We start from the raw sequence: 17564 nt of genomic DNA, 5'->3' as shown, positions 1-17564 counted from the left end.
GTCCAAGAATTACGACTTATGAACATAAATTCTGACCTTGCTATGAATATTCTTATTCTCATGGACTACAATAAGAAAAGATATTATTAGCCATCATTTAGTCATTATTTTATGAGATTAAGCTAATGAAAATTAAGCCATGACAATGTAATGACTCTGAAATGTGTAATATTAATGTGTAGTGTATATAGTGAAAAATTGTGTGAACCAGCAGCCCAAAGAAATTTTTGCAAGAAGAGTTTCTGAGTTTCAAGCAATTTGTTTCACACCTAGACTCTGTGCAGCACCAGGCTCCAAGATCAGGTTGGACATGTTGAAATACAGTCTTGTCCTAATGGGCTGTGAAATCTATGCCCTGCTATGCTACTTTTGCAAAACCATGAGAAAACACAAGAGCATTTGCTTACCGCAGTCAAGGACATGTTCTAAGATTTTTTTGCTGGAGGGAATAAAACTGGCAGGAAACCTGAGATTCAGCTGTGCTGTGTCCTTTTGCTCCTATCAGCCCATAACTGCTGTTGTCCCTACAGGTGCCTGATGCCAGCTACAGAAGGTGCTAACATTATTTACATAAATCAGTGCAATGATTTGATGCTGGTGGTATAAGAATTTAGGAAGGACTCACAGAAGAACACCTAACCCTTACCTATGCAACAGAATAAACAACACAATATTTTTTATGGCTTATATTGGCCCAAAAAACCTCTGCAGCAAGCGTGCATGCTGAGCACTACTGAAAATCTGCACCTAGAAGCTGAATATAGAGTGAGCCAAGCTTTCAGTTTGCAGGGCAGAACTGGACTTAGAACTATACTAAGAAATTTTTTTGTTGATAAAATAAAATAGCTTAACCATGCTGTGAAAAATCTACTGGATCAATTTTTAAAAGTGCAGCTTAATTTCATTAGAAGAGAGCATAACAGTAAACCCATTAGTGATAGATGCTTTGTGTGTTGTAATCCAAACAGGAAACAAGTAATTCAATACAGAGCTAATAGAATAAGGGAAGACAGACACCTCTGGGTGATTTATCAAGTAAATTACAGATTATTTTGTCAGAAAGAAAAACATATACAATTATCATCTATTTCTATCATATGCATACTAGATTAATTTTGTGAATTACATATTAATGCATTTTTCTGGTATATCAGGGAAGATTCCTTTTTAAACTATTTTTCTTCTAAATTCTACTTGCTTATGATTTTTTTTTCCGATGTAAAATGATTCATATTCATTCAATAGAAAGGCTTATTTGAATAAAAAGGATGGAGGGATCCTTGAGGGGAAAGCTGGGCAAACTGAGAACAATGCAGAGGACGGGGTTTCATATTCCAACAGCCTAAGGGTTGCCAAAAGTTTTGGAGGCGTTTCTTCTGCCTTAGAGTTTACAACACTAGCTCTCTTGTTGTTGCCACTCTATTCTTCTTGCCTGTCTATATCCATCTGGTTTTTCTTTTAATGTGTTTAAGCCATAATCTCTTTGTGACAGGACATTGTTGCTTTATTCTATCTGTGCAATGGAATCATGGCCCATGAACTCATAATCCCCAAGGTAATGCAGACAAAGGCTGACACTGGTATTGATGCAGTACACCATACTGCTTTTTCACAAAGTATAAATGTGAATTTCTCCTACATGCTCACAAGAGATAGTATAAAAGGGGGGGAAGGCAAAGAGCTGGCTGCAGCTTGAAGTCAAGCAGTGCTTAGGGCTATAGAGAAAAAGCAGGTCTTCCTGCCCTCCTCCGTCCCACCTTCCCCACTGTCCTAACTCTGTTTCAGTTTTGCCTGTATTGTGTGAAAAAAGGTCAGAAAGAGCTTTCAAACCCAATACCCTTATCTAATCACGTGTAATGCTTTACTTCTTGTAATTTCCTGTGGCTTCCTCAGAGAGCCTGCATGAGCAGACCTACATTTCAGAAAAACCCTGAATTCTTTTCTAATGTAATAGAATGTAATATATTTCTCATTACTGATACAATAGAGCTATGCATATGAGCACAGAGGGCTGCCATGGAGAAATGATGTGCTGTTAATAAGATCACAGCTACCTCTCCTGACAGGCATTACTGACTCTTGAAAAACACAGAAGAAATCCAAATCCTTACATGTCTCCTCAGTATTTGTATCATAAGGTTCAGACGGATCACAGATTGGGGTGAGAGGGGTAAGGAGTGGGCAGAAGCTCCATGTGTCACCGAATACCAAGTACCTACTATCACAGCAGGTTTGGTAGAGGTGTGTGCAGGCTCTGTCCCTGCCAGCCAGAGGTCAGCTGAAAAGCTCAGGTTCCTCCTTAGAGCTGGAAAGATAATCAGGAGATCTACAGCTGAGTCACAACCTCAGTATGCAGAGCTCATTCTTTTGGGAGAGATCTTAGCTTTTCTTCTGTCACAGAGACATCTCATGTAACCAAACGCCTTGAGCTGGTATTAATTTGTCTCTTCTCATCCTTATATTGATTTTCTAGAGGACAATATGCCTGCTGTGGAAAGAAGGTATAATGCTTATTTTACAGACTAAAAAGAAAGGCAGAAAATGTCAGTTGCAAATAAGGCAAGAAAAGTCTGTCTTCCTAGAAACCTAACAGTCAGAGCAGGCTAGAACCTTCCTGTCAGCCCAGTTCTGCAGCTCAGCCTGAAAGGATGTCTAAGTGATTCAAAAAATGAGGCTGATAAGCGTCCAAAATTAGCAGCACAGATAGTGAAATTATAAACCCTCTAAACTACATGAACAAGGGCCATATGTTGTCCTGCCTCAAATGCACCATATCACAGAGTCAGTTATGTCACAGAATGCTGCTAAGTGAAATGTGCTCTTAATGTTGTATTGCACAGCGTAAGGAGCAGCATGGTGAAAGAAAAGACATCTGGCAAAAAGGTGAGAGGTTGCTGTACTGTCAAGTGAATATTATTTCATACTTTCTGTTAGTCTCCTTTTTCTGACTGCTAGGAGGACCTTGAATATTCTAGTGGGTATAGGATCAGTGATGCAAGCAAATTGTTTTAATTAAAACAGAGCATGCTTTTTTTACAGAAATTTCAGTTTTAAACTCTTCATATGCCTGGTCACTGTCAGTCTTGCTCGGCTTCTGTGAGTTTCCTACTTGATGTTCCCTCTTCCCTCCCACCATGATGGTTATCAGATGGACTCCCTAGTAATAAAATTCAGAAGAGACTAAATGGATAATGTTAGATTTTGGCAGTACCCCTGAGAGAAGCCTGATCAGGAAAGAAAGTGGAAGAGCTTGTGAGGAAAGGAAATAGTTTAGATTGCTACAAACAAGTTTCTGCTCACTTCTTTCCAATACATAATCAGGGTCACTCACATCATTAAACAGAGAGCAATAATTACGTTATCCAGTTGTGCTTCCCTATGATAACTATGGAATAATGTGCTCATTGTTATCTAACAGAGAATGAGGCTTCTTGTTTCTCTACAAATACCATCTTCCTTACCCAAGAGATTTATTATTATTCATTGTCATCTGATTGCATTTGTGCTTTTACAAAACTGCATAGGTTTTACCTGTTGATGGATATGAGGGAGCTTCTCTAAAGCATCATTTAGAATATAAGGCTTTTAGATCTTCATGGTTTTATTCTCTTTCATTTGAAGCAGAATCTCAGATCTCATATTAGGAAGTTGCATCACAGATTTTCCTGTCTCTGTTTTTCAGACAAGTGAAATTGGAAATGTTTACAGGACTATGAATTATATTTTCCTTTTATAATATAGTTTTCTACCTTTTGGCCATTCTGTTCTAGCATGGGACTCTCAGGATCCTTCCTAATGGTTGGGTGGTTTAGTCCCTGTGGCTTACTTTTGAAAGCTGCGAAAGAAGACCTACTATTAAGCATCTCACCACCATCTCAATCACCAGATAACCACATCTCCACATGGCTATCTTTTCCAACTTGCAACTCCCTTGCTCCTGAGTAACTCCTGCAGCATCACAGCCTCCCTTTCCTTGGAAGCTTGCAGAAATGTCCCTCCAAAACTTAGGCTAATAGATGTCAAAGTTTATTCATAAAAGGCTTCTCCTCACTCTGGGAAATTACCAGGTATGGTACTGACTTGAAGATCTTGGCTTGTGTTCTATTATGTGCTTAAGCAGAAACTCTGGCAAGTAGCAAAAATAAATCTAAAGTCAGTTGCTAAAAAATATTGACCGTATGCTAAGAGGAAGAGCAAGAGCTTGAGGAGTTCCTGATGATCTCACCCTGGAAACACAGACACAGGCTGTGCGGCATGTCTGATAAATGATACCTAACGGTTTAAAGACAGCAACATGTGAAGCAGCATTATGTTACTTAAATAGTAGTCCACAAGAGTGGTCTTAAAGATTTGTGTAGCAATTGCTTAAAGAAAGCAAAGGAAGAGTTAGTAATAGTAGTGACCATGAGGTTCTGTGGGAATACTTTTCTTGGCAAAGCCTATAGAACTGGTTATTTTCCTTATCTGTAAAACTTTCTCAAACTGTATCAGATGAGAAAGTCACTGGCTAGGGCTTGGGAGGGGATTCAATGAGTCAGCAGAGAACTATGTTTGTTCTGCCACAAAGGCCTTTCATTCTGAACTGTCTGAGTGCCAGCTTTGTAAACTGGACAATTACTTCTTTCTAGATCATGAAAACATTGAGTTAATTACACAGGAAACTAGTACCAATGACATGAAATCAATTTACGTGCCATAATCATTTGTTACTTATCATCACCAAACAATTCAGAAGTTATAAGATGGTAAAAACCTCATTTTACATCTTGATCTTAAAAATAGACTACCGAGTTTAAACCTTTTTTTTAAGGCAATAATCAGGCTCCTGATTCTTGTGTCCATTGAAACATTCAACATTCAGTGCCTTCTTACTACGACCCCATCGATGTTCTGGCCAGCTAACCAGACCGATCCCCAGAATCGGCTGATATCAGCACAGGGGGGGCTGGGGGAAAACCCCAATCTTAACTGAACTTAACACTTTTTAAAAAGGTGTAAGGTGAACTGCAAATAAGGGGAAATTGAAGATAGATAGAAAGGAGGCACCTTTAGCACATTGCCAGCCTTTGACTACAGAAGAAGAGCTCTCAGGTATTGCCATATTTACTCCAAAGGAGAGGCCTTTGGGTGGTGCCAAGCCAAGTCACACAATAAATGCCTGTGCTTTCAGAGAGCAGGGGAGTTGTTTAGCAAAGAATAAAAGGAAACAGTTCAGAACCAAGGCTGGAATGCAAGCATTCCAGTAGCTTAGTATTTACTTTAATTCATTTAATTTTTACCAAATTAGAAACATTCTTCTGCTTCCAACACCCATAGTGAGAGAGATCATAGCTGCTCCTCACCAAAGGAAATTACCAGCAGAGTTATTAAAGTTATGGGTCTGACAATAGCCTTACCTAAGGTCTCTCTGAAAGATGCTTTCCATCCCCTGTCTACTCCAAAGAAGTCAGTGTTAAACAGCAGGAACATGTTATTACTGGAGCTTTTAATATTTGGAGGCAGTTGTGAACCACAGAATTTCCCAAGGAGAGGCGCATGAGTGTCTGAACCGTCATATACAGCCACGTAATCCTTGTAGCAGGACGGAGATATTTCAAGCTGGAAGCTGTTGAATCTGTAAAATACACTTGGAGCTTTAGGTATCACATTTTAATTTATATTCCTGTGTCACGTGTGGTTTTAGTGCTTGAGAAATGGCCCAAGTAATAGCAATAGCCAAAGCCATATACAAGCAAAACATTTTTCTTTAAGTACAAGCAAGTAGATATATTAACTGCATGGCAAAATACTTGAGCCAATCAGCCTCAAAGAAATAGTGAACACTGGGCATCTTGGCTTTCTGTGAAGCAGGAGATCTCCCCTTTGCAAACATAGTCTCTCTCACTTCTGCAAATTGTTTGGGCTGCAATTTCCTCCGGCATGTGAGGGACATATAAAATGCAAGCTCAGAGTGCAGACCAGCTGGGCCTTCCACTTAGTTAAGAAACTCTCTTAATTCACAATGAGCTACGTGACAAAAGAATGTATCCATCATTTAATCTAGCAGGGGAAAGATTTTGTGGCAGACATATCCATCTTTTAGGCAAGACAGCACGCACTCAGAAGTATACTCTTTCTGGCTGGGGTACTATTACTTGCACTCTGGCTGCGAAGTGAGTATCAGCCTTCTAAAATAATTAGGTTTTTTTTCTTTTATAAACTCGCAGGAGTCTCATAACTCCTCAAAGACCAGCTGAACTTAACTAAAAGCATGAGCTGCATTTCTGTAGTTTCTTAGTCCTCTTGGTAACCAAAGCGAGGACTTAAAATTGTTAGGATGTTTTGCACATAAAAAGTTAAGAAAAAGGTGTAGGTGAGCCTGAGGTTGATAAAGGTGGCATCAGTAGCCATTTTTCATTTTAGTTTAGCTTTCCATTTGGAAAAGGAAAGGAAGAGAAAAAAATGTCAATAATTGCTTTCTTTAATTGAAATCAGAGACCTCCCTGTCCCCTTGATGACAAGCTGAACTTGGATTACATACTTGAGGGCCACTACTTTGCCATGTCCCACTGTGATGTGGTATGAGCAGTTCATGTTGTTGTGATGATCAAGAATTGAATGGCCTGGACTGCTGATAATGCCGGAAGAGCGATTGAAAATGCCACCACATGCTGTAGGGGAAACAAAAAAAAAGAGTGATTAGAATACTAGCTTGATCCTAATGTTCATAGTTCTTGCAGGAGTTTAACCTTAAGGAAATAAAAGCCCTTGATATATAAGGAACAGTCTTCACTGTCCTGCCTCAGGCTGTTAAATGTGAGGATGCTTATCAGGTTTTGATCTGCAGTGGAAGGTTAACCAGTAACAGGTTGTTACTTGTCCCTACCAAATGGCAATAGCTTCATGTTTGTAGAGTAAAAGATTTCTACTGTGGTGTGGCAGGACCAGGGAGCAGCAGGATCGAGCAGGTGTCCCATGCAGTAGCATGGTTGAGGTGTGTCTGGAGTAGCTCTGCCGCTGTTCTAGCTTATCAGGAGAAACCTGACTGACATGTGGACCAAGACAGTCTGGGAGCCTTTGAAAGTTTAGCGCTGGCACAAAATCAGGCACAGTTGCACTCATAGATCTGCCCCTAACTTTTCTGGGATAACTGTACACAGAACCTCACCATGTCTCCGTCTCCCAGCAGGGCTGGGGCATTATGGTAGCATTAGTTCCTTGCAGAAAGACAGAGAGAAGTTCCCAGGTGTCACTAACCCTGGGGACTGTTCCTCATCTCACCTTGTGCTGGGTCTCACCAGCAGTGAGAGGTGGCTGAGTTGGAGGACTGCATACTGTCTCTCTGGATAAGGAGCAAGTTAAACTGCAGCTGTGAATTAAAGTCACTGCTTGGCTTCTCAAGGTTTCATACCATGGCTGATGACAAGGCCAGGATGTGGCTGATGTTTGTTCCCAGCTTCAGTGCTTGAGGGAACAACAACTATTATAAAACCAATTTCCATTGTTAGCTACAACCTTTATTTTATAATCTTAACTTAGCAAAAAAACCACCATTTCCCTGTGTCCTGTTGATAAATAGCTCAAAGCCACACACAGCTTTTCATGTTACAAAGCACATGCCATTGCCCAGGCCACCACCTTAACAAAGACACTCCCACACTGCTGCTGCAAACAGAGCCCGTGGCTCCTCAACCACGCTCAGCCTGGTGGCCTGGAGTGCTGGCAGATAAAGGACAGGAGCTGGGAGGACAAAAATTCAGTATTATTCCACACTAGGAGGGGGAAGATTTTTTTGTTTGGTCGTTTTTTTTTTTTAGCAAACAATACAGCTAGAGGGAAGAGGAATTTTAATTGCTAGAATCTGCTTTGTGTACAACAAGCTAATAAGGCTGCAGTCATCTTTCTCAAATGTCAAAAGTCACAAGTCGTATAGCAGCAACTGACTTCAGTGAGTTATGAAGGTCTTTTCAATGAGTAACTGCACATTGTCATTTCTCAGTGCCATTCCCTCTGTCTTATCTCTATCAGGCCATTCATTTTATATAAAGAATTTAGCCTTATGCTTTTCACTGTGGCTTTGAACATGAGGAACGCATTAAGGGAAATACCAAAGTTAAGAACTCACACGTTCCTCTGCTGTTAGAAAAAGATGCTTTCAAAAATCAAAGTGCTGTCTCTACAAGTTAAGCCTAGAAAATATTAAAATTGGTTTTGAAAATGCAATTAATCTTTTAGGATACTTATATGTGTGCAGATGTAAATTCTAAACTCAGTTGGAGACTATTTTCTAATACACATCTCCACTTTAAAACAAAAGAGGTCTCGTGAATGACAAGAAGTTTTGGTGAAAATATTGATTAAAAATTAAAAATATATTTATATCCTGATTTTTTTTTGTACAATAATATCTGGCACTGCAAGAGGGTAATCAAATTGCAGCATATAGCTGGGCCCATTTAAAGTTCCTGTTTTGCTTCCCATGTTGTGTAATGTAGTTCTAGCATAACTGAGAATCAGACAATTCTTCTGTACATAAAAAATCTTTTAAATTAACTCAGTTAAATAAACTGATCATGTTTGTCCTTAAACATTGTTAAAAAAACCCGCAAAAAAAAACCAACAAAAAAACAAACAAAAAAATTCCAAAACCCTTCCCAAATGAGTTGCGTTTCTTTTTTACAACAAAGGAAAAGAGTTTTGGTTTCTAACTTGGTCCCATGTCGTGTCTTGAAATGAGGATTGTGAGATACCACATCAGTCAGTGGCAACATACACCAAACAGTCCTATATCCTGGTCCTGAGAGGTCTTTAGGGCAAGTGCAGAGGGAACATAAACCACCTACATCCATCCAAGGTATTCTCAAACTGGAGTACAACATTTCCTACGCTGAAGCATTCTCCAGCCATAATATTTCTACCACTTAAAGCACATGACAGTGGCAACTCACCAATTGCTCTGTATCTTGCTTGGAATCCAAAGCCCACAATGTGGGAGTCGGTATAGAAGTTGACCAGCATAGGTCCAAAGACACTGACTGGGGCAGGAAGCTCATGACCACAGACTGTGATGAGAGGATGTTGGGTAACTGTAGTCCCACTGAAGATGCTTACTCCGTCATAAAGACAAATTCCGCTCAAGAGTGCTGGGTCTGCGTGGACACATAACACAGAAGTGTTAGCAGCATATTTTCTATGTAATTTACCGAGCTGTAAATATATAGACCTCACATAGGATAAGAATTACATTTTACATTACTTTCTAGTCCAGGATCTTGGTATCTCATTTGTTGCTGAGGAAACAAATATCAACTTTTAAGATGCAGTAAAACTGAGGCAGAAAAAGGCAGAGACCTTGTGTATAAGAGATCGGCAGATTGCAAGATGACTGAACAACAGGAAAAAAAATTAGTTTACAGAACAATTCACTTTAGGGGGCAAATCAGTGCAGATATTGGGATGAGGGAAAAGCTGCCCATTCAGAAATGCTAATAAACATAGAAATGGGGAATGTAGCATTCTACTATTTTTTCCGCATTGGTTTTCAGTTTCTTATTCGCAATTAGACTTCTAGAGGAACATTTCTGACTTCCTGCCCTGCCTTTCTGACTTTCTAGCCACTTTGTCATTTGCAATCAGATTCAACAGAGAAGAGAGGTCCCAGATGTATCAGGTTCATATAAATTTAATGAAGGTCGGTAGCTGAGTTATTGCATCAAGTGAATGTCCCCAGAGAAGAACAAGCCGTGCTCCCAGTTTGGACAGAGATCTGCCAAGCACCAGCCACTGGCACCCTGGGAGCTCAGAGCCATGTCACCATCTTCCTTCCCAGCTAGTAGCCATAAACATGGGGAGAAGGTGGTGGTACACAGAGTAGTACCACCAAGGGATGTTAGGTGGGAGCTAGAAAGGTCTGATATCGTGTGGAAGTGGTCAGGGGAAAACACAGCACATGTCTACTGAAAAGTGAGCTTCATTAGTTGGTATGCTTATAGAACAACTCGATATTTCCTTTGTCTTTTTCTTCATTACTCACAGGCACAATGGAAGCTGGGGTGTCACATGTTTATTGAGGTCAAGTTATCATGTTTAGTGATCTGTTGGTAAGAATAGGGCAGTTACTTAAATTGTAAAGGATTAAGAAGGAATTATGTAAATTTAACAAGAGAGATGCTGAGCCTACTGTTGCAGTAGAGCAACTCCTGCAGATTGTGCAGTCAGAACAAGCTTGTTGTAAGAAACAAGATGACTCATACTGAACAGGGCGACATATAGTAATGAAGTGATAATTCTGTTTCACAAGAACAACAGTGATCCTACCAGTCAAATACATTTGAGATCCTCTCCGGAATTTTAATTTTAAAATTCCTTTTTCTCAATGAAGACAATGTCTTCTAACATGCTTTACAATTATGCCTACAGGGAAATATGGTGCTTGTCACGCTCTAATCAGAGTATGTAAGCTGAAAAACTAAGCCACATCAGATAGCTGATTACACTGTTAATAAAATAGTTGATTAAAAAATTCTTCATGTCCTACCCTATTATGAGAATACTTGATAATGTGATAAAATTAAAAACCATAATAAAATTTAAAATACAAAGGAATGTAAAAAAAAAAAGACATGGAGACAAATGAAATTTCAGAATGGAAAAGATCTGAGAAAGCAACTGAGGTCCTTTTCTGAAAAGACTTTGGGGAAAGGCATGAAGTGAAACAGATTTCTTAGCAAAGCAAAGGTTCATAAAACCTGCCAAAAGTTGTTTTAAGCTGCTACAGGGGAAAGAATGAGGTAGTTGAGGTAGGATTGTGAGGAAAAGGTTTAATTTGTAGCTTTCAATCCTCATTACTTGGCCCTATATTATTTATGGTCCATGAATTCTGACAGGACTGATGATTGTTTGATCTCTATCCTGTAACTCATTCTCTTGCTCATACTTTTCCCTAATTTCTCACCATACTCAACCACACTATTCTGCAAATAATCCCCAGCCTCAGATTCCTCTCTTCTACCTCTTCATGTTATCCTTTCAGCCTCTACACATACTCAGCACATCATCAGTGATTGTTCTCTGTGGTTTACTTCCTCTAATTCTATCATCTTAGATGTTTTTTAGACCAATTTCTGTCTCTTGCACAAGCATGGAACAGCTTTCATGAGTCTCCAGAGATCTTTTCTTAGCTGGATGTTAGATTCACATCCTTTTTGAGGTGACAGTCACTTTCCACATAGCTAACACTGGTTTTCTTCATAAAATCTTTTCTAACTAACAGCTTTTGCTCATCTCTCTGGTATTACTGTATTCTGTCTTCCAATTAATCCATGAGGATTCAATGAGACATCTCCTCTCCTGTCTTCCTCTATCTCCATATTAGCTCTATATAATCTCTTTTGCAAGGACAGATCCAACTGCTATCTCTATGCTGATGACCCCCTAAGTCTGCTTCCCTCCTTCAAGCCTTTTCCTGTTCAGACTAAAATCTTATTTCTGTCTCTCAACAGAACCATTCAAGAGAATAGCTTTCCACATCCCCTCAAGTCTTCCTTTGCATCTTTCTTCAGAGCCTCATCATTTTGCCTGCCTTCATTAGGTCCATGTTTATGATTTGGATCTCTTCAGGTCTTCACATCTAGGCTATATGTCAATATTAAGAGTTGCCAGCTTAAGACACACTCTTTCCTATTCTTCCATATAGCTATGACTCTCACCCAAGAAGTAGTGATTTTTCCAACATGGATACTGTACCATTCATTCCTCTAGCTTTGACAATATTTCTTCCAAATACTGCTGGAGAGATCAATTATTTGGCCTGACGTTATGAACATATCCCCCTTTCTTTGAATTGCTGCGTGTAATTGCTTTCAAGGCCTTTTGTTATCTATCTGCTCTCTACCATCTCTTGGTACCACTCAGCATTGATACATGAACTCCTGCCTCCAAAGTTCACATGATAAGAGTTTCAGTTATGCTTATATTACATTTTGATACACACTTTTGTGTTGTCTCCTTTCCATTTAGCAAAAGTTTCTGCCCAGTCTCATTATTCTTCATAAAATCACTTATTTGATATGATGCCTGAACAAAAACCTTGACCGAATTCGGACTCTCAACTATCTGATCACTTTCTCCATTCTCTTTCCATTGCTCTGGTTATAGCCATAGGTTCTGTTTCATTTTGTGTTATGGCAGAACCTGTCTTTTTGTTTAAAATAAAACTCAAAATAATTATGTTTTGATTTACAAGTGTAGCTTCTGGAATAAATGGTCTTAAAATTTTAATAGTAATGACTAATGTAGAAGTATTATGCAGATATATATACTCGTGTGCAAGATATTAACCATCTCCATAGCACAAGATACTATTTCAAAAGCAAGGAATTACAAATCTTTCATATATATATAGATATATTTATATATACATCCTCTTTCAAAATAATCTATTGCAAAACTTGACTTTTTGTCTTTTTTTTTTTTTCTGAATTGCCTAGTAACAACTGAGGAACCAGATAGAGAAGACTCCAAAACGAAGGTGTGACCCTATCCCAGATTGCAAAATTATGGTTGCATGTTTAAAAAAAAAAAAAAGAAGAAGAAAAAATAAACAAGTTAGTAAATACTTTTCAGGTCAACATGGTTTCAACACAATGCAGTTGTTTTGTATAGACAGGGTATAAATACTACAGAAATCTAAAACCAGTTGTTGCAAGAGACTCCCATCTTTTTTTCCTACCCTTCCTCGGATGTTGTACTCATACTTGATGAGTATTACAGTAATTTCATAAGACACTACCATAGCTATTCTAGAGATGTGTTTGTGGGGACATTCACCTGAATAAAGCTTATGACCAAAAGATGGATATAATTATTCATTAGTCAATGAGTCTACCAAGACAGAAAAGATTTTTTGCTAACGCTAGCATGTTACATTTGTGTAGACCTTTGATCCAAGGAGGAAGGACAGATGGAAAACATTTATCACTATCACAGAATTGGGGCTGGGAAAACAAACTCATCCACACTTGCTTGGTTCTTATAGAACCAAACACAACAATGCAGGTGGTACTACAAGAAGCAGCTGTCCACCTATGCAACTTCATGGAACAAACAAATCAAAGGATAGGTTCTGTAACCATATTCAGTTTCACACAGGAAAGACATTCTTCAGGCTGGAAGGAAATCACAGAGACTAAGTCAAACTCCATTCATAGGGTTAATCTTGCCTATGTTTTCTGCCTAAATATTAAGACTCTTGTGTGAACTTGTGTAAACTCCTTTAATAGTCAATGGAGAAAGAAAGTGAGGGAGGCCTTCCAAAAGTGATTCATTCCATCGGCACAACACATTTAGTTTTAAGTTTGAAGCACTTATTCACTCTAGTATAGGAAGAGGTAAGTACAGATCATAATTTAAATTAGATGTCTGTTTCCAATGGCTTAAGGTCAGATAAAACCAGATTACTTACTTACCAGGAAGCAGCCAATTCAGATTAAATTTTGGTCACAAAATCAACAAATGTATTTTTCTCCAGTTCTCTCTTGCTCTCTTACTTGCTATATTTAGTGCTTAATACGTATTTAATGTTTAGTACATGCATGTCGTATTCATTTTGTTCCAGGTATCGACATTGTATCTCTGCTGTGGGTTAACTTCCTCATTTAGAGTTCTTCTTTATAATCAGAACAGGCGCCTCATCACAATTGAAAACATAGCTCCTCTACAGCAGAGATCTGTGACTAACCCAAAAAGTCATTCAATTTTGTACCAGTGTGTCACTGCACTACAGCCAATTACCTTCTGCCTTCTAATTTTCTGGAAAAGATATCTCAACCAGTTAAAGTCAATGAGATGTGTATGCCTTAAAGGCATTATTTTAGATTCTTCATTTCATTACTAAACAACCATGAAAAAAAAATTTGATTTCTTTTAAGGTAGTAAATTATGTTAATTGGACATGTAGCTAAATTTTAAAAAAACAATTCATAACATCTGTGCTAGTATGGTTAAAATTTTAAACGCCACACTCAGCAACAATTTATGCAGATGCAATGCTTACTTGCATACGCAATAGCTAGAAATGTTTTTAACAGATGCTGCCAAACATTGTCATGTCTTTGCAGGTGGAAAACCTTTAGACACATGTGCTAAACATATTCAGTGGACTGCCAAGTAAGTTTTTACTTCTGCATAATAGTTTGCAAGATAGTGTTTTCAATTTTCTTTCCCATTTGAACCCAGGCAATTGCTGTCTGCTACAGGATTTATTTTAAGATTTTATGAAAAATATTAATAACCATGGTATAACATCAAAGTATATCTATAACTATTTCATCAGTTAGGGAATCTGAAGCACCGAAAAGCAAAACAGCTGGCCTAAGATAAAAAAGATTATAAGACTCAATGGCAAAAAAAAAGGTAGGAGCAAACTCCCAAATTGGCCACAGTCATTCATACTCCAATCACCTGGCAAATTCCCAAACTTGTTACTGCAAGATATTCAGTAGGTGAGATCTACCTTCACTCTTCTGGAAGCCTTCAGTGATGCAAAATGGAACCCTAGAAACTATTTCTATAAATGCATATCTGGAAATTATTTTCAGAATTAAACAACAAATTAAACCATCAACATTTTCCATGATAGAAGACTTGTATGTTTCAAGTAAGAACTTACACTTCATAGTACATATTGAAATTATGAAGAACCAGTTACCTTCCAAGTGGAAAGTCTCAAATTCTAGGATCACCACTGACTGTGGTCCCTGATCTATGAGGTAACTGCAGTTCAAGTTGTTATCATACTGACGAGGGTAGTTAGGAGAGATGATACGACCTGCAGGTCTGGTGAAATTTACTCCACATCCTGCAAACATAATAAATAAGACACAGTTATATTCCAGGTGATAAAATCATTCTGATTTTGCAGTGATAAAAGAAATAATGTTCACAAGAACTGGATGTCTTCTGAAGAAGTTGGTCAAAAAACCAAGGAGTAGTACATATTGTGATGGCAAAAGTAGGTCTTAGACACACAGAGAGCAACGTTTTTGGGTAACACAGGGCCTTCCTCCATACAACCTCACACAGTACCTTGGAGTGTCCTGGATAAGATCAGGCCATAGCCCCCCCAGCCCATTGACCAGAAGGACCAGCACTGCCTTTCCTATGGCTTCAGAGCCTGCACATTTCAAAATTCCCTGGTTCATACAAATGTAGCTGAACTGGATGAGGGTTATTGGAGCACATCAAGAGTTTAGTGTCATGTGAAAATGCCCAAGTGTTGCTTCATGTCTGACAGCCAGAAGGATGCAGTCTGCTCGAGGGCCATCTCTGGGTTGCTTTGCTATATGAAAAGACAAGGAAAATTTAATACCCAGAACTTCCCACGCATACAGAACCGTTCATTTTCATGGAGCTCCTTCTGGTACTAATGACTTGCATGGCCTTGGGGTTTCTCTCTGTTTTAAGCTACAGGCTTAAATGTGAGCAGTGCACAGTGAAATGATGATATAAGATTAGGAACAGGCACATGAAGCCTGTGATTGTTTTCACTAAGAGGTTTTTAGTTGTAACTGATAACATTAGTCCAGATGTAATGAAAACAAAAGTAGTTTCAGTTTGGAATTCTGTGTACTTCAGTAGTGCCCTCCTCTAAGCACTTTATTCCTCGCTGTTCTAATCTGAATACAGTAAAGTGGTTTCCTTCGGTGGTATCCTACAAAAAAAAAAAAGCAAAATGAACAATCCACAGCAAGTGAGCACTATGTCCTACACTTCTGGTGGGTTTGACCATCATAAAGTACATGTCATAGTTAAAGAAACAGAGAAGCCCACCCAATAAATGCCACTTAAACTGTTCTCAGGAGAGGAAATGACTCCTTACCACCTATTCTAGCCTTTGCTTTGCTTTGTTGTATTTGCATTTCATGTAGTTCAGGTGAAGGGCATGGGCTACACCATACACAGGAGAAGTTACTGGAGTTTAAGCATGTGCCTTGAAAAGAACAGAGGTAAAAATTCTAAACAGGGAATAGATCCTTTTTCCTTTCTGAGGAGATAATAGCCTTAGCTTCCAAGCAGTTTAACTGCAGAGGTAAAAATTTTTAAAATTTAAAGTCTATTCATTTCTTTTCAGGACACTGAAAAGGCAAAAGTGGCTAAGAATACCTACAAAGTTATAGCTGCATGGAGGATCTCTGGCAAGTCAACACTGGAGAACACAGTAGCTCTGTTGCATTCAGTAGGGAAACTCTTGATTTCAAAAGCTGAGCAGAAGCTTCAGTGCCTTGTTGAACTGAGATCTGAATTGTTACACGCAGATCAAATTAATCCAAAATAGAACAGTGATTTTGCTTTAATATTACTTACTGCTTATGAAAGATGCAGAGAAACCTGGCCCGGGAGTGTCCTGAGACTGAAATACTGTAGTTATCATGTTGTTTGGAGCAACAACAGGATCAGGAGCTGAATTTCCACATCCTGTGGTTAACAAAGATGCTGCTGCTTCATCATTTCCTCTCCACACCTGGCAAACCCATATTGCAAAAGATTTAGTGCTTTCCTTCAAAGACCATGCAGTTTGTGCCAATCCACCAGGAACTGCATATGCAATTGTTCTTTCTGTAGATTTAGGGTAGGACTTATCTCACACTGAATTTTAGAGCCCTAAATCTGTTCACTCTACAGTCAGTGGAGACCAAAAGGTTTCTCCAGGGAATGAATCTCGGTGAATAATGAATTAAAAAAATATTCTTTACTGTACCAACAGCCAGTTTAAGTTCAATCAAACCATGCATTCAAGAAGCCCATTCAGGCTTACTTAGATTTCTAAGTGAAACTCTCTTCAGGTAATTACATAAACATGCACTTGAGGCTCAATGTTTAATTAGTGAATTTCAATACCCATATGAAATCAAACATAGGCACATTTTTTTAATGTTTCTGAATGCTTAAATAATTTCCTGAATCAGAATGTTTATTGCCAAAGACCTAAGCATCTGCTTTAAGAAAAAAGAAAACAATGTTTTCTCTAATAATAAATTTATTTTTCATTGATGTGTTTGAACAGGTTTTTTACTGGGAATTCATGCCAAAAATATGTTAAAACCAAATAGTATTTGATTTTAAAATTAAGGTATTTGAAATAAGTCTACTGAAAGTAGAAGAACCATATGAAATTGTGAATTCTCTAAGCAACCATCCTAGAATGGGTTAGCAAAGGGTTAGTCTGTAACTGCAGGCATATGAATGACTTCATTCTTCTGGCCAGGTGTTTATAGGCAGTGGATACTCAAAGGATTAATATAAACAATCTATGGCCTGGCCAAGAAGGCATTCTTGACTTTGGATTCTTCATATTTGGCTGCTGACCTTGGAATGAAAGAAACCTACATCTCTTCCACACTTTTTCATATTCAGACGTTTTCGTACATCTCAAATAGGGCATTCAGAAATGGAGGTGGACATCACCAAAAATTTCAAATCGCGCCCTACAGAGAAAATCCCCTGCCAACACGGTTTTGACTAGATCATTCAGGGCAGTTTAGAAACTTGAAATTAAAGTATCTTTACTGAGTGGCATAAAGACTTTC

The 17564-nt window shown here is 38.5% G+C and overlaps 1 protein-coding gene across 1 annotated transcript in view; it reads right to left on the bottom strand.

The window, feature by feature from the left end:
- Positions 1 to 17564, bottom strand: part of CUBN (cubilin) — a 140709-nt gene that overhangs the window by 11836 nt on the left and 111309 nt on the right. Inside the window, exons 55-59 of the mRNA XM_069859559.1 lie at positions 16342 to 16498; positions 14687 to 14836; positions 8928 to 9128; positions 6521 to 6650; positions 5397 to 5614 (exon numbers count right to left, since the gene is read on the bottom strand). Of these exons, the coding sequence (XP_069715660.1) occupies positions 5397 to 5614; positions 6521 to 6650; positions 8928 to 9128; positions 14687 to 14836; positions 16342 to 16498 (856 nt within the window). The remainder of the gene's footprint in view (positions 1 to 5396; positions 5615 to 6520; positions 6651 to 8927; positions 9129 to 14686; positions 14837 to 16341; positions 16499 to 17564) is intronic.

The sequence above is a fragment of the Phaenicophaeus curvirostris genome, chromosome 6 (genome assembly GCF_032191515.1).
Source record: "Phaenicophaeus curvirostris isolate KB17595 chromosome 6, BPBGC_Pcur_1.0, whole genome shotgun sequence".
Taxonomy (NCBI): Eukaryota; Metazoa; Chordata; class Aves; order Cuculiformes; family Cuculidae; genus Phaenicophaeus; species Phaenicophaeus curvirostris.
Note: the sequence above shows the minus strand (reverse complement) of the source record. Positions and strands in the feature narration are given on the sequence as shown.